Source organism: Caretta caretta, chromosome 9 (genome assembly GCF_965140235.1).
Source record: "Caretta caretta isolate rCarCar2 chromosome 9, rCarCar1.hap1, whole genome shotgun sequence".
NCBI classification, from domain to species: Eukaryota; Metazoa; Chordata; order Testudines; family Cheloniidae; genus Caretta; species Caretta caretta.
Genome location: NC_134214.1, coordinates 48,193,300 through 48,210,599, shown reverse-complemented (window position 1 = coordinate 48,210,599; position 17,300 = coordinate 48,193,300). Strand labels below are relative to the sequence as shown.

The 17,300-nt window shown below is 42.6% G+C and overlaps 1 protein-coding gene across 5 annotated transcripts in view; it reads left to right on the top strand.

Annotated features, from left to right (window-relative positions):
* The window catches only part of GIGYF2 (GRB10 interacting GYF protein 2), a 143,743-nt gene that overhangs the window by 15,621 nt on the left and 110,822 nt on the right, over positions 1 to 17,300 (top strand). For all 5 annotated transcript variants that reach the window (XR_007358252.2, XM_048862708.2, XM_048862709.2 and 2 more), the window contains exons 2-3: positions 780 to 857; positions 7,643 to 7,772. Coding sequence is in view for 4 of the 5 variants with exons in the window: in XM_048862708.2 (XP_048718665.1) it covers positions 817 to 857; positions 7,643 to 7,772 (171 nt within the window). In the remaining variant the exon portion in view is untranslated. The remainder of the gene's footprint in view (positions 1 to 779; positions 858 to 7,642; positions 7,773 to 17,300) is intronic.

The following is a 17,300-nucleotide window of genomic DNA, read 5'->3' as shown; positions in this document are numbered from 1 at the left end:
ATGTTTTTTTATTGCTTATTAATATCAAAAGAGAATGTGCAAATTGCCTTGTTTCTTCCTCTGCCCATGATCAAATTAGGGGTGCTGGAAGTGGTGTCTGGGACCAAATATCCTGTTATCTAAAGTAATTGTATTTCATTTTTAATTGCATTATAGAGCTTAGATCAGGGGTGGCCAACCTGTGGCTCCAGAGCCACATGTGGCTCTTCAGCAGTTAATATGCGGCTTCGTGTATAGGCACCGACTCCGGGGCTGGAGATACAGGTGCCAAATTTCCAGTGTGCTGGGGGGTGCTCACTACTCAACCCCTGGCTCTGCCACAGGCCCTGCCCCCGCTCCACCCCTTCCCATCCTCTCCCCTGAGCCTGGCGTGCCCACTTCCCCTTCCAAGCCTCCTGCACACCACAAAACAGCTGATCGGGAGGTGCGGGCAGGGAGAGGGAAGGCTCTGATCTGTGGGGCTGCTGGTGGGTGAGAGGGGCTGGGAGTGGGGGGGAGGGGGGAGCTAATGGGGGGCTGCTGATGTATTACTGTGGCTCTCTCGCAATGTATATTGGTAAATTTTGGCTCCTTCTCAGGCTCAGGTTGGCTACCCCAGCTTAGATTCACCAATAGAACCCACTTAATCAGTTATCCTTTTTAGCATTTCTTATGGCTGGGATGTCAAGCTGCAGTCTGCCTTTGTGTATTGAGGACACATTAACCTTATGAAGAAAAAAATTACTCCGCTGTCTTCATGATATTCTTTGTTTGTGATTTATTTATTTATTTATTTTTAGGTTAACACTTTTTTAAAGAGGACTAGAAAAGAAGAAAATGGCAGGAGAAACTCAAACACTTAACTTCGGGCCTGAATGGTGAGTCTTTTCTGTTTTGTCAGAGTCTGGGACCTTATTCTGAAAACTAGGAAGGCTTTATGGACATGTATATTCAAGAGGAGGGAGAGGCTGAATGGGTTATAAAACTGGATTGGGTACAGTGTCTGTTCAGCACTTACTCAAATCTAGTTCTGATCTATAGTGACTAAAAGTAATCTTCATCATATGACTACGTAGTGCTCTGTGTGAAAGGAATTGGAGGTTTTATGTCATTGTAATAACTAACACTTACACATCAGACTCTCCAGAATATCCAAAGAATGAACAAGAAAGCTGAAGATCTATCTTGATGTTTGAGATGGTTGATCCTTGTATCTGAGGCATATTGGTGAGGAAACTAGCACTGACACTACCCATGATGGACTTGTTCTACAGATACATAAGCCTTCTGTTTTCAGTTTTGAAAATAAAAACTTGTAAGGTAGAGTGTCTCTGAGAAATTTGTATCCCTTCTCCCTCCCACCACATTCACAGTATTTATTCATAAGGAAAAAATACCTGTGTTAAGAGTGGGCTTCCACGGATGCATTGTTGGAAAGTTACATCATGTTGCAGTGATTGTTTGAGAGTCTTATTACAATACCCATCCAATGTGCTTTGTCCTTGACCTGATAAAGGCTATTCTAGAGGTGTGATGGTAGTTCAGTCTTTGCCCCCCTTGCTTATTCAGTCTTGACCTCTCTGCTGAGGCAATACACAAAGATACCAATTGATGTTGCTTCGAAAGAGCTAGCATGATCCTTGGATGGATAAATTATGGGGGAGGCATACAAGAAATACTACCACTGCTTACGTAGTGGGGAGACCACTACTGAAAAAATGTAACTATTTTTGTGGGCGTACTTTTAAAAAGGATGTAGAACGATTGGAGAGGGTTTAGGAAAGAACTACAAGATGATTTGTCTGGAAAATGTTTTACAATGAGAGACTTAAACTTAATCTCAATCTATTAATTAACTGAAGAGAAGGTTGAGAGGTTGACATCGTTGACTGTACCTATCCAGGGAGAAAATATACTACATGGTGGTGTAATCTAGCAGTCCAGTCATAATTAGATCCACAGTGGTAGGAAGCAAAAGCTAGAAAAGTAAGGCACACATTTTTAATAGTGAGGGTAATTAAACATTGAAACAGTTTACGAAGGTATGTAGCAGATTATTCCTCCATCACTTGAAGTCTTAAATGAAGACTGGATGTCTTTTTTTTGTGGATTCTTTCTAGTTCAGCCATGAATCATGGGGCTTGATGCAGGAATTACTGTGTGAAGTTCTGAGCCCCATTTTATGTTGGTCAGGCTAGATGATAATGGCCCTTTCTGGCCTTAAAACCTAGGAATCTCAACTTGGTATTAGACTCATCAGTCAATTTATTTCTCAGATGATGACTGTTGTTCATATTCAAACTGGGTTAGATTTGAAAAGGTCTTCTACAAGTGAAACATTACACTGAGTCGTCCAATCTCTGTGGTATGGCAGTTTGGAATATAGTGGTGTCCTGCTGATATAAAAGTGGCACTAAAGAAATTGCCATAGGAAGGTGCCAAACTAAAACATAAAAGCTGCATTAAAAGTGACCCACAAGCTAATTTTACAGAATTCCCTTAACAAATATGTACAGAATACCTAAATAACCAAGTGAAAGATGGGCTTTGAGTCAATTTTTAGTTTAAAACTTTTTTCTTTTAATGACAGGTTTCAGAGTAGCAGCTGTGTTAGTCTGTATGCGCAAAAAGAAAAGGAATACTTGCGGCATACTGAGCTGTAGCTGTACTGAGCTGTAGCTCACGAAAGCTTATGCTCAGATAAATTGGTTAGTCTCTAAGGTGCCACAAGTATTCCTTTTCTTTTTTCTTTTAAGGTCTTTTGGTGTCCAGAACTGCTTTCATTGCTGGTTCCCCTTGTGATATACACTGTTGTTCATGCAGAGCATATGAAATAGGCTGTGGTCAGATTATGTTAACATACACAGTTGCTTATGACATCACACCAACAATGAAGATGGAAGGCAGTTTGGGTAAAAGTGATCATAAAATGCTAGATTTAATGAATCTAAGGAAAGGAAGAAGTGAGAGCAGCAGAATAACTTCAGAATGAACGTCAAAAAAGCACACTTAACTAACTCAGAGAACTGGTAGTAAGATCCTATAGGAAGAAAATCTAAGGAATAAAGGAGTTCAGGACAGCTGGCAGTTTTGCACGGAGACAATGTTAAATGCGCAACTGCCAGCTATCCCAATGCAAAGTAAACATGGCTAGAATAGTAAGAGGCTAATATGGCTGCATCAAGAGCTCTTTAATGACCTGAGAATCAAAAAGGAATCCTACAGAAAGTGAAAACATGGACAGATTGCTAAAGAGGAGTACAAAAGAATAGAACAAGCCTGTAGGAATAAAAGCAGAAAAGTCAAGGAACAAAATGAGTTACGCCTGGCAAGGGATATAAAAGACAATACAGAGAGGTTCTTTAAATCCTTTAGGAGCAGTGTTCCCTCTAATTTTTTATGTCCATGTGCAGAATAAATTGTTATATGCACCAATATGGAGGTGATGTGTAACCCTCTGGGGAAGAGGGTTGGGGACCAGATGTGGAGGGATGAGGGCTCTGGCTGAAGGTGCGGGCTCTGGGGTGGGGCTGGGCATGATGACTTCAGGGTGCAGGGCGTGGCTCATGGCTGGGGCAGAGGGTTGGGGTGCGGGATCTGGGATGGGGCTGGGGATGAGGGGTTTGCGGTGCAGGCTGCCCTGGGGCTGCAGTGGGGAGATAGTACTCCCCCCCCCCCCCCCCCAGCCTTCTCTCGCCACAGAAGCTCGGGTGCAGGGGAGAGGCGCCTCTTTCCAGCCGCGGCAAGTCCGTGGCAGGCCCATGCTGGGGCCAGCGGGGAGGGGCTTCATAGGCAGCTGCGCAGCTTAGAGCAAATTTAAATTAGGAGCAAGAGAAAGACAAAGGAAAGGTCCTCTACTTACTGTGAAAGGAGAGCTAATTGATGACATTAAGAAGGTTGAGGTGTTTAATGCCTATTTTGCTTCAGTTTTCACTAAAAAGTTTAATGGTAACCATATACTCAACACAATACAATAAAAGCTTTGTTTTCTGGAATGTTGGAGGAATGGGGGGTGCTAGGAAGTCTCAAATTCCTGTTCACTAAGAGGGAGGGAGTTTTTGTGTGGGAGGGGGCTCAAGGTAGAGGGTTCCCGCAGCTCCCATTGACTGCAATACCTGGTCAATGGGAGCTGCGGAGCCAGGGCTCAGGGCGGGGCAGGAGCTGTGCACAGAGCTGTCTGTCTGCGCCGCTGCCTAGGAGAAGCAGGGACATGTCGTTGCTTGCGGGGAACTGCCTGAGGCGAGCACTGCCTGGATTCAGCACCCGAAAACCCCTTTCATGCCCCAACCCCTGCTCCAAGTCCCCTCCCGCACCCAAACTCCCTCCCAGAGATCACACCCTGCATACCCTCCTGAAATGCCAGATTCTAGAGCTTTCTGGTTGGTAAAATACTGGATAACACAGCTTTTACTGAATTAACAACAAAAGAGAAGGAATACAAGCCAAAATAGGGCAAGACCAGGCTGAAGAATATTTGGATAAGATAGGTGTATTCAAGTCACTGGAGCCTGAAGAAGTTCATCCTTGGGAATTTAAGGAACTAACTGAAGCAATCTCAGAACTGTTTAACAATTGTCTTTGAGAATTCATGGAGGACAGGTGAGGTCCTAGTAGACTGGAGAAGGGCAAGTGGTATCTTTAAAAGGGAAACAAAGAGGACCCAGGGAATTATGGAACAGTCAGTCTAACTTCAATACCTGGAAGTATACTAGAACAAATTATTAAACAATCAGGGTGTAAGCACCTAGAGGATAATAGATTTATAGGGAATAGCCAGCATGGATTTGTCAAGAACAATCATGCCAAACCAGCCTAATTTCCTTCTTTGACCAAATTACTGGTGTAGTGGATAGGAGGGATGTGCAGTAGATGTGATATCTTTGTTTTAGTAAGGTGTTTCACACTGTTCTACATGACATTTTCATAACCAAACTAAGGAATTGTGGTCTAAATGAAATTACTATAAGGTGAGTGCACAGTTGATTGAAAGACTATATTCAGAGTAGCTATCAATAATTTGCTGTCAAACTGAAAGGGCATATCTAGTGGGGTCCTGGAGGGTCAATCCTGGTGTAGTACTATTTAGTAGTTTCATTAATTACTTCAATAATGGAGTGGAGAGAGTGCTTATAAAATTTGCAGATGGCATCAAGTTGGGATGGGATGCCAGTACTCTAGAGAACAGGATTAGAATTCAAAATGACCTTGACAGATTGGAGAATAGATCTGAAATCAACAATATGAAATTCAGTAAAGACAAGTGGAAAGTACTACACTGAGGAAGGAAAAAATCAAATGCACAAGTACAAAATGGGGAATAACTGGCTAGGTAGTGTTCCTGCTGAAAGGGAGCTGTGGGTTATAGTGCATTACAAATTGAATGAGTTGTATGTGATGCAGTTGTGAAAAAGGCTAATATCACTCTGGGGTGTTTTAGCAGGAGTGTTGTATGTAAGAGGTGAGAGAGAACTGTTTCAGCACTGATAGGGCCTTACCTGGAGATTGTATCCAATTCTGGGTGCCATGCTTTAGGAACTATATTGTGCATATATTGGAGAGAATCCAGAGGAGAGCAATAAAAATGATAAAAGGTTTAAAGACTGGGCATATTTAGTCCTGAACAAAGAAGACTAAGGGGGTGCCTGATAAGTCTTCAAATATGTTCATGGTTGTTATAATCTGCAGCAAGGGAGATTTAGGTTAGATATTAGGAAAATATTTCTAAATATAAAGGTAGTTAAGTTCTGGAATAAGCTTCCAAGGGTGGTTGTGGAATCCCTATCATTGGAGGTTTTGAAGAACAGGTTCGACCAGCGGTTCTCAAACTGTGGGTCACAACCCCATTTTAATGGGGTCGCAAGGGCTGGTGTTAGACTTGCAGATACCTGAGGCCAAAGCTGATGCCTGAGAGCTTCAGACCTGGTTTCGGGGCTCAGGTTACAGGTCCCCTACCTGGGGCTGAAGCCCTTGGGCTTCGACTTTGCCCCTCCACTCCCTCGCCCCCCCCCCCCGGGGGCAGTGGGGCTTGGGGAGGCTCAGGCTTCGGTCCCCCCTCCTGAGATTGTGTAGTAATTTTTGTTGTCAGAAGGCGGTTGCAGTGCAGTGGAGTTTGAGAATCCCGGATTAGACCAACACCTGTATAGGTTTACATGGTCCTCCCTCAGCGCAGGGGGCTGGACTTGATGACCTCTTGAGATTACTTCTAGCCCTAAATTTCTGTGATTCTATGAAAGTTTGATGGAGCATGAAGCCAGGCTTGTGGGAGGTCAAGTATATATATATTTTCAAACATATATTAGTTTTGTGAAGTTTATTAGTTTATATCTTTTGAGAGTTACAAATAATAAACTTTACAAAACCATGCAGTATTTACTTACTCTCCTGAGGCTAGGTTCATGCTCCAGCAGGTGTTCATGGGTGGGGTGATATCTTTAGCATTAGTGATGGAGAGTTGCGTCCCAATGGAAGCCAAGAATCAGAATGAATCTGAACATCTTCAGGTCTTTTTTAGAAGAAGAAAAATTTTAGTGTAAAACTTTCAAAAGCTTGGGCTCTTAAGTCACAGTAAGTGCTTTTGAAAACTTTACCCTTGAATTTTAAAAATGGATTCAGAACTCTCCTTCCATTTGGCTATTGGGATATTCTGTATATATTGATCCAGAGGAAGGAATATTGTAAAAATAAACTATAGATTCTTTAAGGAAACTTAAAAAATTGGTGCTACCAAATAGCAATAAATATTATTTGCAGTTTTAGTTGGAATTGCACCACTTTGACACTAAAATAATCACTGTTGCATATGCAGAACATAGCAAAATGGGTGGTGATCAGATTATATTAATATACACTATTGCTTTTAACATCACATCAACTATGAAAGTTTACACAGGTTTATATCTCAGAAAATTAGAGGCTATGGAGTTTTTTACTTGTAAATCATTAATTTGAGTGTAGCCTATGTAACGTAACAAAAGTCACATCAGACAGCTGTTGTCTTTTTAAATGAGTTCACTGTTTCAGTCCCACTTCTTTGTGGGGTGGTGTCCACATTAGGAAAAGCATCATACCAATTATTCTTGTTTGTGATCTTAGAGGGGGTTCCAAGAAATGTACAGCTCTTTCACCCCTAAAGATAGTTCTTTTGACTTAAGGAGCAGACACAATCTGCAGACATGTTTGGAAGCGATAATCTAAAAATGTTTAAAATACTAAAATTATCTAATGATTGCAGGACATTTTATAATGCTTAAAATTGTTTATTTTGGTATTGTTTTAGACTAACAGGTAATAAAGTAGGGCTTCCAAGAAAGAAAATCCATGGGGTGTAGAAGAATAATTGTGAGACCAGACCATCTTCTTATGCTGTGGTGGATAGCATTTCCTGATGTGCTTGTAGGGAGAAATTTAATTATACCTCAACAGAATGTTGTTGCTATGCTGGTGCCATTGTTTGGTAAGCAGGGTTTCTTTTTAATAATAAAAAAAAAATAGTCCTGGGATTTTTTTCCTCTACTGCTGTAGGGTATCTGTGAAGCCAATCCATTCTAATTGTTGGATTTATTTTATCCATCTCAAACTCTATTTTATGTCTGGTGGAGTGATATGATTGCACAGGTGTAGATTCTGTCCATTTTAATTTTGTTCCTCCTCTGCTTTGTTCTAGGCTGCGAGCTCTGTCCAGTGGCGGGAGCGTGACATCGCCTCCCCTTTCTCCTGCTTTGCCAAAGTACAAGCTAGCAGATTATCGCTATGGGAGAGAAGAAATGTTAGCACTTTTCCTAAAGGATAATAAGGTGTGTGTGTGGGGGGGGGGGGGGGAGGGGGGGAGGGGAGGATAGGAAGAAGGCTTGTCTGTAATCCCAAAATCTTGTAATTATGGAAAGAGGTCTTTCTGTACGATGTGTGCCCAAGTTGTTTTTTTTAAATGCATATTCCTTAGTGGAGAACAAAAGTGCAGGTTCTTTATATATGTCCATGTGGTTCTCTCTCTAGGTGCACATGTGCACCATACATATGAGATTGGAATCTTTTGGCCAGAAGTGTTCATAGGGGGCATGCCTGTAACATGTCCTAGTGTCCCTTCTTCCCACTTGAGGGGACAAAGGGTGGAGCAAACCCAGCTGCCCTTAGTTCTTACCACTCCTGACAGCAAGATGGAACTTAGTAGTGTATATCTACTATCCTGCAGCCCTGCTCTTCTAGTTAGGGTTTTAGAGTTTTTGTTAGTGTAGTTACTGTAGCTATGGGCCTTGGCCTGTTGGCAAGAAATTAAATCATGCACCTACTCTGGTCAGTGATCATTCCACTTTGGCATTGGTGCTTTCAATGACACCTCCTTTGGTACTGATACCCTTGGTTCTGCCTCGCTTGGTACTGTCCTTCCCAGCTCCTAAAAATCTTGTCATTATGCCAGCATCCATTACTCAGTCAGTGGCAGTAACAGGCTTCTGTCAGTACCAGAACCAAAGATGTTCAGACTTACAAAATTGTTATCCCCCACGCTCCTCTGGAGTCCCTCTTTCTGATTTATAGATGTATATCCCAGTCTCCTCAGCCTCTATCAACACCTGAGGTTGGCTGCACTGTATGAGGAAGTGTGTTCCTATCTCTTCTTTGTCAGATCATAATAAGGAACCTTCTCCTAGATTTGTCCCTCAATCTGCAGTGTCTATGAATAGAAGTCCAAAAGGAAGTCTAGAGGGCACTCTTTTCATTGACACCAAAAAAGGCATGGGTTGGACAGAATCCAAAGGCCTATGGCAGGGGTCACCAAACTTTGAGACGAGGGCCATATTAGATTTTTGAAGGGGCTTCGCGGGCCGAAGCGACCGTGGAAAAAATTAAATATATACAAAATTGTTTAAAAAAAGAAATATTATTTTGGGATTAGTGAGAAGTATGGTACTGATGTTTTACTGACAAAATTTCATTTAGCTGTGGTTCAAAGTTAGCATTCCCTATCATCAAAATTGATTGTACATGTTCATCAAAGTCGATCTGTCATTGGATTTCACATATTTCATCATCAAAAATGTTTTTTCATACACAATAAGTAGTGCCAAACACAGACATTAATCCACGGACAAAGTTTTTTATGTGAGCATATTGATGACTTGGCAGGCATTTATAGAAGTCTACCAGATTTCCTTCCTTATATTTGTTCTTCAACAAGTCATTGGATTGCAGGTCAGTCACTTCCATTTAAAGTTCAGGTGGCAGTTTTTCGAGATCGCAATCAAATGGGTTTTGGAAGATCTGTATTTCTCCTGCATTCACATCAAGGTCAGAGAAATGCTCCTGGAACTGTAGTTTCAGATCAGAAATGATTTCTTGTGCAAGCCTAGTTGGGAATCGTGATTCAGTTTCTTGGTTGAACTTTTCACAACATGTAAAATGAGTTGAGCAGTCCATCAGTTGGGACTCGAAAAGAACTAGTTTTTGCCTGAAAGCTTTTACCTGGGTGTACAGGTCACAGATAAGCCCGTTTTCCCCTTGTAGTCTAAGACTGAAGTCATTCATATGCTTGGTCAAGTCTACGAAAAGAGCTAATTTCCAAAGCCATTCATTGTTTGAGAGTAAAGGTAGAGGTCGTTTTTTCTTTTGTTTGTTTTTTTTAAATTTAAGAACATTTCAGTTTCAGTTCTAAGCTCGAAAAATCGCGACAAAACCTTTCCGCAGCTAAGCCATCGAACTGAAGTGTGTTAGGGCAAATCGTGATATTCTGATTCTGTTTCCACCAGAAATGCTTGGAACTGACAATAGTTAAGTGTATGCGAGTGAATAAAATTCATGGTTGAAACTACGGGTTCCATAACACATGACACATCCAAATATTTCCTGCACTATGCTTGCTGATGAAGAATACAATGAAGAATCATAGGCTTGGGACATCCCACACTTTCACAAGCTTTGTAGATTTGTCCAACCAAACCTTTTTTTGAACCACACATGTTTCTACCTCCATCGGTTGTAATGCACTTCAGTTGTTTCCATTGCAGGTAGTATTGAGAGAGTGACTTTTCAACTTCTTCGAAAATCTCTTCACCTGTGGTTGTTCCATGCATGCTATGCACAGAAGCTAGTTCTTCCGTAACTTCAAAGTTACTGCCGACCCCGCAAATAAACAACAGCAGCTGCGAAGTATCGGCAACATCGGTTGACTTGTCAAGTGCGAGGGAAAACCACTCAAACTTCTTAGCCTTTTCATTCAGCTGGAAAATTATATTACTGCCAGTGTCCTCGATTCTGCGAGCAACTGTTTTCGCCGAAAGACTAATTGTCTTAAATAAATATACTTTTTCTGGGCATATTTCTTCGGCTGCTTGAATCATACGTATTTTAACTAGCTCGCCATCAGTAAATGGTTTTGCTAATAGGAGTGCCACTCGGAAGCTGGCTCTTGTTGCAGCTTCGTTCTCAGTTTTCTTCTTAAATGTAAACTGTTGTGATGATAGGCAACATTTCATGGATTCTAATTTATCTGAACGTAGCTTTCCTGTAAATTTAGAGTAGTTTGACAAGTGCTTGGTTTCATGTTCACGAATGTTGTATTCTTTTAGCACTGTGATGGTTTCGTTACATATTAAACACAATGCTTTACTACCTGATTCGGTAACAAAATAGTCCACACTCCATTGTTCTTTAAACACTCGACATTCAGAATCAACCTTTCTCTTCTGTCCTTTTCCCGACATAATCGCCCCAATAGCAACGGACTTAAATACAACGAATATACGTTTGTCACTAGTCTGACATGCGCTAAGACAAAAACCGAGGGAAACAACAATGACTCATCACGCATCCGGTTTCTTCTTCTGCTACTAACCTACCTATTGTGTGCTCATCGGCTCTGCGACCCTGGCAGGAATGCAGTGACGTCATGAAGTTCCACCACTGCTCTGGGGTTTCCGCTGCTGGCCCCTTGCCAGCTAGGGTCCCGCCACTGGCCCCACCCAGCGTCCGCTGCTGGCCTGGATGAAGAAACCCAGGCTGGCAGCGGGCTGAGACACCGGTTGGCAGGAGCCCGCAGCGGGAACCCCAGAGCTCAGCCCGCCGCTGTTCTGGGATTCCTGCCACGGGCTCCTGCCAGCCGGGGTCCCGCCACCTGATGCGATGTTGGTTGCGGTGCCGGACAAATGGGTCCACGGGCCGTAGTTTGGAGACCCCTGGCCTGTGGGAATCCTTAGGGCCTGTGGGTGACTCCACCTTAGTATCATATACCATACCTGGTGTCATGCAAACCTGGCCTTACTGGCCACTTTGGAACCCTAAAACTCTACTTTCTAGACCTCAGTCATCGAAAGTTCCTTTGTCTCATCACAGGTCTCTTTCTACAAGGCCTTCTGGAGCACTATAAGCACCTCATGTTGTGAAGCATATGGCCAAAAATGAGGAGGGTCGGGAAGAATATCTACCTCCTGCAGTACCTGTAGTCATCCCATGGACCTTCGTGGATACAGATGTTAAGCCTAATTTACCATCTGCAATTGATAATTTTAAGGCTTTTCAAGACCTGTTAAAACACATAGCAGATACCTTGGACATTGGGAGTGGCCCAAGGAAGTCAATAAATTATTCAACATGTTGCATCCCACAATATCAGGCAGGTTATCCACACCACATATGAAGTTATTTTCAAACCTGCCAAGGACCAGGAAATCACTGGCCTCCAGCCTTGCAACTTTACTCTTCAATCAACCTTCAGGTTCTTATAGTAAATTTATTACTTTGACAGTGACTTATGTCTACCTCTGGTAGGATAAGATCTCCCATTTTGCAGATAAACTACCTCAGGACTCTATGGAGGAGCTGAGGTCCATTCTTACTGACTGCCAAGACGTTGCAGGCTGCTCTAGATGTGAGAGCTGTGTCTACTTCTATTACCATATTGAATCTTAATGGCTGAAATAAGCGGATGTACTGAAAGAGTTAGGGTCACCGTTGAGGATGTGCCATTTGAAGGTTCTGACTTAATTCTAACATGGATGAAGTGTGACATTCTTTGAAGAATTCCAGGACAATTCTTTGCTCCCTGGGCCTTTATCCTCCAGCTTGGAGAAGGAGAGAGGACAAACCTCAAAGATAGTGCTCATATTACCAGCAGAAATCTGCTGAGCTTCACAAAAAGAGACCCCTTCTTCCAGCAAAGAAGCAATTCAGCCCTCTTTTCAGCTACCACTCAGGTTGCATCTGGATTCAGACAGTAAGTTAGACAAGTTAGTCAAGAACCCTGGGCTGATCTGACTGGATGTATGCCCACACTGCCTCCCCACTCTCCTGTTTGGCAGCTGCTTTTTTTTATTTATTGGAGGTCTGAACTGGAATTGCTATGGACCATTGGGTTCTAGTAGTCGTCAACAAAGGATTTTGGTCCAGTTTGAGCCCTTGCCAGCCCCCATGCCCTTCAAATCTAGCACTCCTCAAGGACCCCTCTCAAGAGATGCAGTTCAGACAAGAGGTGGACTCCCTTCTATAGCTTGGAGTAGTGGAGGAGGTGCTTCTCAAGTGTGTGTGTGTGTGTGTGTGGGGGGGGGGGTTATCCCAAAGAAGAAAGGAGGATGGCTTCTCATTCAGACCTCAGCAAGTTCATCCATTGTTGGATGAAAGAGAGTCACTCTAGGCATTCATAATACCTTCTGTAGATCTTCAAGTTTAGTTTGCAACTCTTGACTTCCTGTATGCATATTTCTGTGTCTGTCCATCCAGTAGGCAGTTAATACCTTGTTTCCTAGTGTGAAGCTCATGCTTACCTGCACGGAGTTCTGCCTGTAAGACTTTCCATGGCAACAGAAACATTTAGCAAGTTCCCAGCAGCTCACCTATCCATACCTTGAAGAATGGCTGATTGAAGACAAATCTCTTCAGAAGATACCCAGCTCAATAAGAATAGTCCTCAAGCTCTTTACCTCAGTGAGACTCAATGCAAACCATGAGAAATCCACTTTCTTTCCCGACTCAGACGATTTGAGTTTAGGACCACTCCTATGAACTCTAAAACAGCAAGAGCCTGAAGAGATTCTGTGCCATTGTGGACATCATCTCAGAATTGAAGTGTCCTCCCCAGACTTCAGTGTGAGACTGCTTCAGCTTATTAGGTCGCAGGGCAACTTGCGCTTTAATGACGCTGCATTCAAATTGTCACGTTTTTCCCCTGTAGGGATGGTTGAAGTCTGTTTTATCAGCCCAGCAGATACAGCATAGACTTATAGGTTTTAGTCTCTCCAGAATTGCTATCCTTTCTAGTCTCATACAAGGATCCATAAGAAATCTGCTAGGGCATACTTTTTGCTTCACACCTCCTTACCTCGAATGGGGTAATGGATGCTTCCCAGAAAGGATGTGGAGCTCACATAGGTCATATACAGATGCAGGGTCTTTGGTCCCCAAAAGAATCTCATATTCATATAACATGCTGAAGCTGAAAGCCATACGTTTAGCATGTAGAGCTTTCATGATCTTCCTCCAGGGAGCCATGATTCAAACTCTGAAAGATGGTACTTCAGCGATGCGCACTATGTCTCCAGAGAATGGAGAGTGAGATAATCTCTTCTGTCAGGAGATAATACATTTATGGAAGTAGTGCATACAACATTACTTCCACAGCTGTATTTACCAGATTATCCCTACAGGAAGTAGTCCAAGAATGGGCTTTCAAGGATTCTGTTCTCCAGCAAATCTTCCTCTAATGGGGACCCTCTTTCTTAGACTTAATTGTCACCAACTTAAAGAAAGTGTCAAATGTTTTGCTGCAGAGGAGGTTACCTCCCAGACGTGTTTCCAATCCTGTAGGTGAGGGATGTTGAAATGGATCTTTAATGGCCCACAGCTGGGCAGATTATTACCGGTATCAGTGAAAATTTGGATTCAGTTTGCTCAATGCTCAGCAGTTTGAGAGAATTACACAAGCAATAAAAGGTTATATAATCTTCCTAATAAGCTTCAGTTCCCCAAGCATATACCCTCAGTAACTGTGACGCTCTGTACCTCGGGGGGACACCCTACACCCCAATGTTTATCTTTATAAAATGATTGTGTGGTATCCAATGCAAAGTTGGTCATGTTGGGTGTCTTTGGAAGGCTCATAATGCACTGAGCATGGTTGTTATAGTGATGTTATAGTAATTGTTACAGTAATGTTATACTAAGGTTCTAGGTTATGATTTCATGTATATAGTTAGGAGGCTGAAAATGTATCCTCATGGCTTAAAGTAAGCCCATGCAAAAACTCTCCAAGAACAGAGAGGCAGTTCACACCTCTTCAGGGCATGGATGGGACAAGCCCAGCCCAGCCTCACAGGAACAATGGACGCTGGTTTAGGCAGCAACAAAAGAATCTGTTAGACCCTTGAGGGAGTCACCCCCTTCCTTTGGGCAGTTTGGGACTGCAATGAAGTAATGCTTACCTGACTCTGAAGGGGGTGGGGGGGCAAAGCCAAGAAGAAAGAAAGGACATGATAAAAGGGAGAGACATTTTGCCATGCTCTCTCTCTCACCTACATCTACAGATGCCACCACAATCAAGCGTCTGAAATGCTGATCAAAGGGGAAAGCCTGACTGAAAAGTAACTAGCCAGCCTGTGGTGAGAAGCATCTAAGTTTTTTAAGGACATTGAAAATGTTAAGATCATCTTAGAATGCGTTTTGCTTTTATTTCATTTGACCAAATCTGACTTGTTTTGCTTTGACTATAATCACTTAAATCTACTTTTATAGTTAATAAATCTGTTTGTTCATTCTACCTGAAGCAGTGCATTTGGTTTGCAGTGTGTCAGAGACTCCCCTTGGGAGAACAAGCCTGGTACATACCAATTTCTTTGTTAAATTGACAAATTTATATAAGCTTGCAGCATCCAGTGGGCATAACTGGACACTGCAAGACTGAGGTTCCCAGGGTTGTGTCTTGGATTGGAGGTACTGGCTAGTGTAAATCGTTGCAAGTAGCTGGGAGCAGCTTACAAGCCAGAGGCTGTGCGTGAACAGCCCAGGAGTGGGAGTTCTCACAGCAGAGCAGGTTAAGGCTGGCTCCCAGAGTCAAGGATTGGAGAGGCCTAGCATATCACCGGTCCAGATAACACCAGAGGGGAACATCACAGTAACTTTATTGGTCTTACACGGTATCCTGATCGGCAAACCAAGCAGATATAGCTACCAGTCCTAGATGGAGTCTTCTTTTCTTCTCAAGTACTTGGTCTGTTAAATGTCCCCCGAAGCAGTGTCTTGGTTACCCTGAGGTTCTCTGGTTCAAAAGTCCTACAAAAGTCTCTTGTAGCAAGGAGTTGATTACCCTGAGACCTTATCTTACAGTGTTACAGACCTCTTCAGATGTTAATAGAGGAACTAAGAACTATATGATATTCTGAACATTTATACCGTTGCTCTCAAAGGAGTCACATGTCCTCGAAATCTGCCCTGTGGGCGTTCTATGTCTGGTTTTTCTAATTAATATTTTAGAAGGGACTGCAAGACAAAGACCGAAGATCAGTTGATGTTTGCCTTCTCATCAATCATTCATTCACTTGAGCTCTTAGTGTGGTGCCATCCTAAAGGGTAATTTTTACCTGGGTCATTCAGTACCAATCTCACTAATCACACATTTTCTGCGTTTTCTTTACTCGGTGAGCTGGCCATCAGCTGACATGACCAGAATTTCAAGTTGAAAACGCACACACAGGTAGAGCCTCTGTTTAACCATTCAAATGCAATTTCAGCAGTCTCAGTAAATTTCCATACCAACTGTCCGATGCTAAGAGATCCCTGCTCCCAGAATCCTCTAGCAAATTCAGATATACCAAGCCGTACTAAACTCATGTTCTCCACATTCATTTATATGAATCACAGCAATTCATAATTCAGCAACATCCCAACAAGGGACCTGATACATACTCTTCCATGATCCCTTGAATTCCCAGCGTCTTCAGAAAAATGAGACCAGACAAGGCCTTACTAATGATAGCCTCAGTATTTGTAGTCCTGACCCGATACACCTCCGGATGCAGCCTCCAGTTGCTCTACCAGACTTGTCAGATGTTATTTCCCAAGATCAGGGCCAAATCCTGCCCCCAGTCCTTCATCTCTGCATCTGACCATATGCACAATTGCTAGCTGAGCGTTATGAACAGAAGGTGCTTTTCTGAAGTGCCAGGACGCTCTTATTCAAAGAAAAAGGCTTCTACAAGGCTAACATAGATTAAAGTGGTAAAGACTACTATCCAAGCTCCTCAGCATTTGCTAGATGTCACTGTCTAGTAGTGTTTTGGGCTATTTATTACCTTGGAAGCAAACAGTTCTCTCCATTAGCTCAATTAGCATCCACTTAGCTGCAATTAGAGCATGTCACCCTTCTATTTAAGGTCACACTGTCTTTTCACATTCCATAGTTATGAAGTCAGTGAAAGGTATGGTCCATAGTTTTCCTTTACTTGGCAGCCCCTCTCTTTTCTAAAATCTTAAATATTGTCTTTCTGGCCCTGATGGATCCCTCCTTTGATCCTTTGCAGTCTTGTTCGCTACCACCTTTGACTAACAGGGTGAGCAAGATCCAAGTGTTGATGGCAAAGCCTCCTTATGCTTTATTGTATAAGGATAACATGACTCTCAGACCTCACCCAAAGTAGTCTCAGATTTACGTTTGGATCAGTTCATATCCTGGTATTTTTAGCTATACTGCATTTGACTCCTGGAGAGATTTAAGTCTCATACACTGGACATGTTGATCACACTATCATAACTCCCTCAGTAGGAAAAAACCCTTCTGCAAGTCACCCAGGCTTTTTGTATCCTTTGGGACTAGATGTAAGGAGACAGGCCATTTTGACTCAAACTGTCATCCCAGTTAGTATCTAATTGTATAAAGATCTGTATGAACTGTCTAAATTAATTCATCCTCTTGCATTATGGTGTGCATGAGTAGAGCCCAAGCAGCTTCATCTGCATGCTTGAGATTTTTACAGGGCAGCTACCTCAAGTTCACTACACACATTCACACGCTATATTACTCCCTAGTTGCCAGATTAGATGTCTAATTTGGTAGGGCCTGCAGTCTCTGTTCAAACAGGACTCCTAGCATCGACTTCCTTAGAGAGAACTGCTAGATAGTTATCAAAAGTGGGATCCACATGGCCAAATACTTGAAGAATGAATAATTGCTTTCTCAACAGTAACTGTGGTTCTTTGAGCTGTTTTGTCCATATGGATCCCATGACCTGTCCTCCTTCCCTGTTAAAATGGAGTGCTTCAGTACTATGATTCTGTATTGACAAAGGACCTGAGGGGCAGTTGGTCTTGCTTCACCTCTGATGTCCTTGGGTGAGGGGTATGAGGAC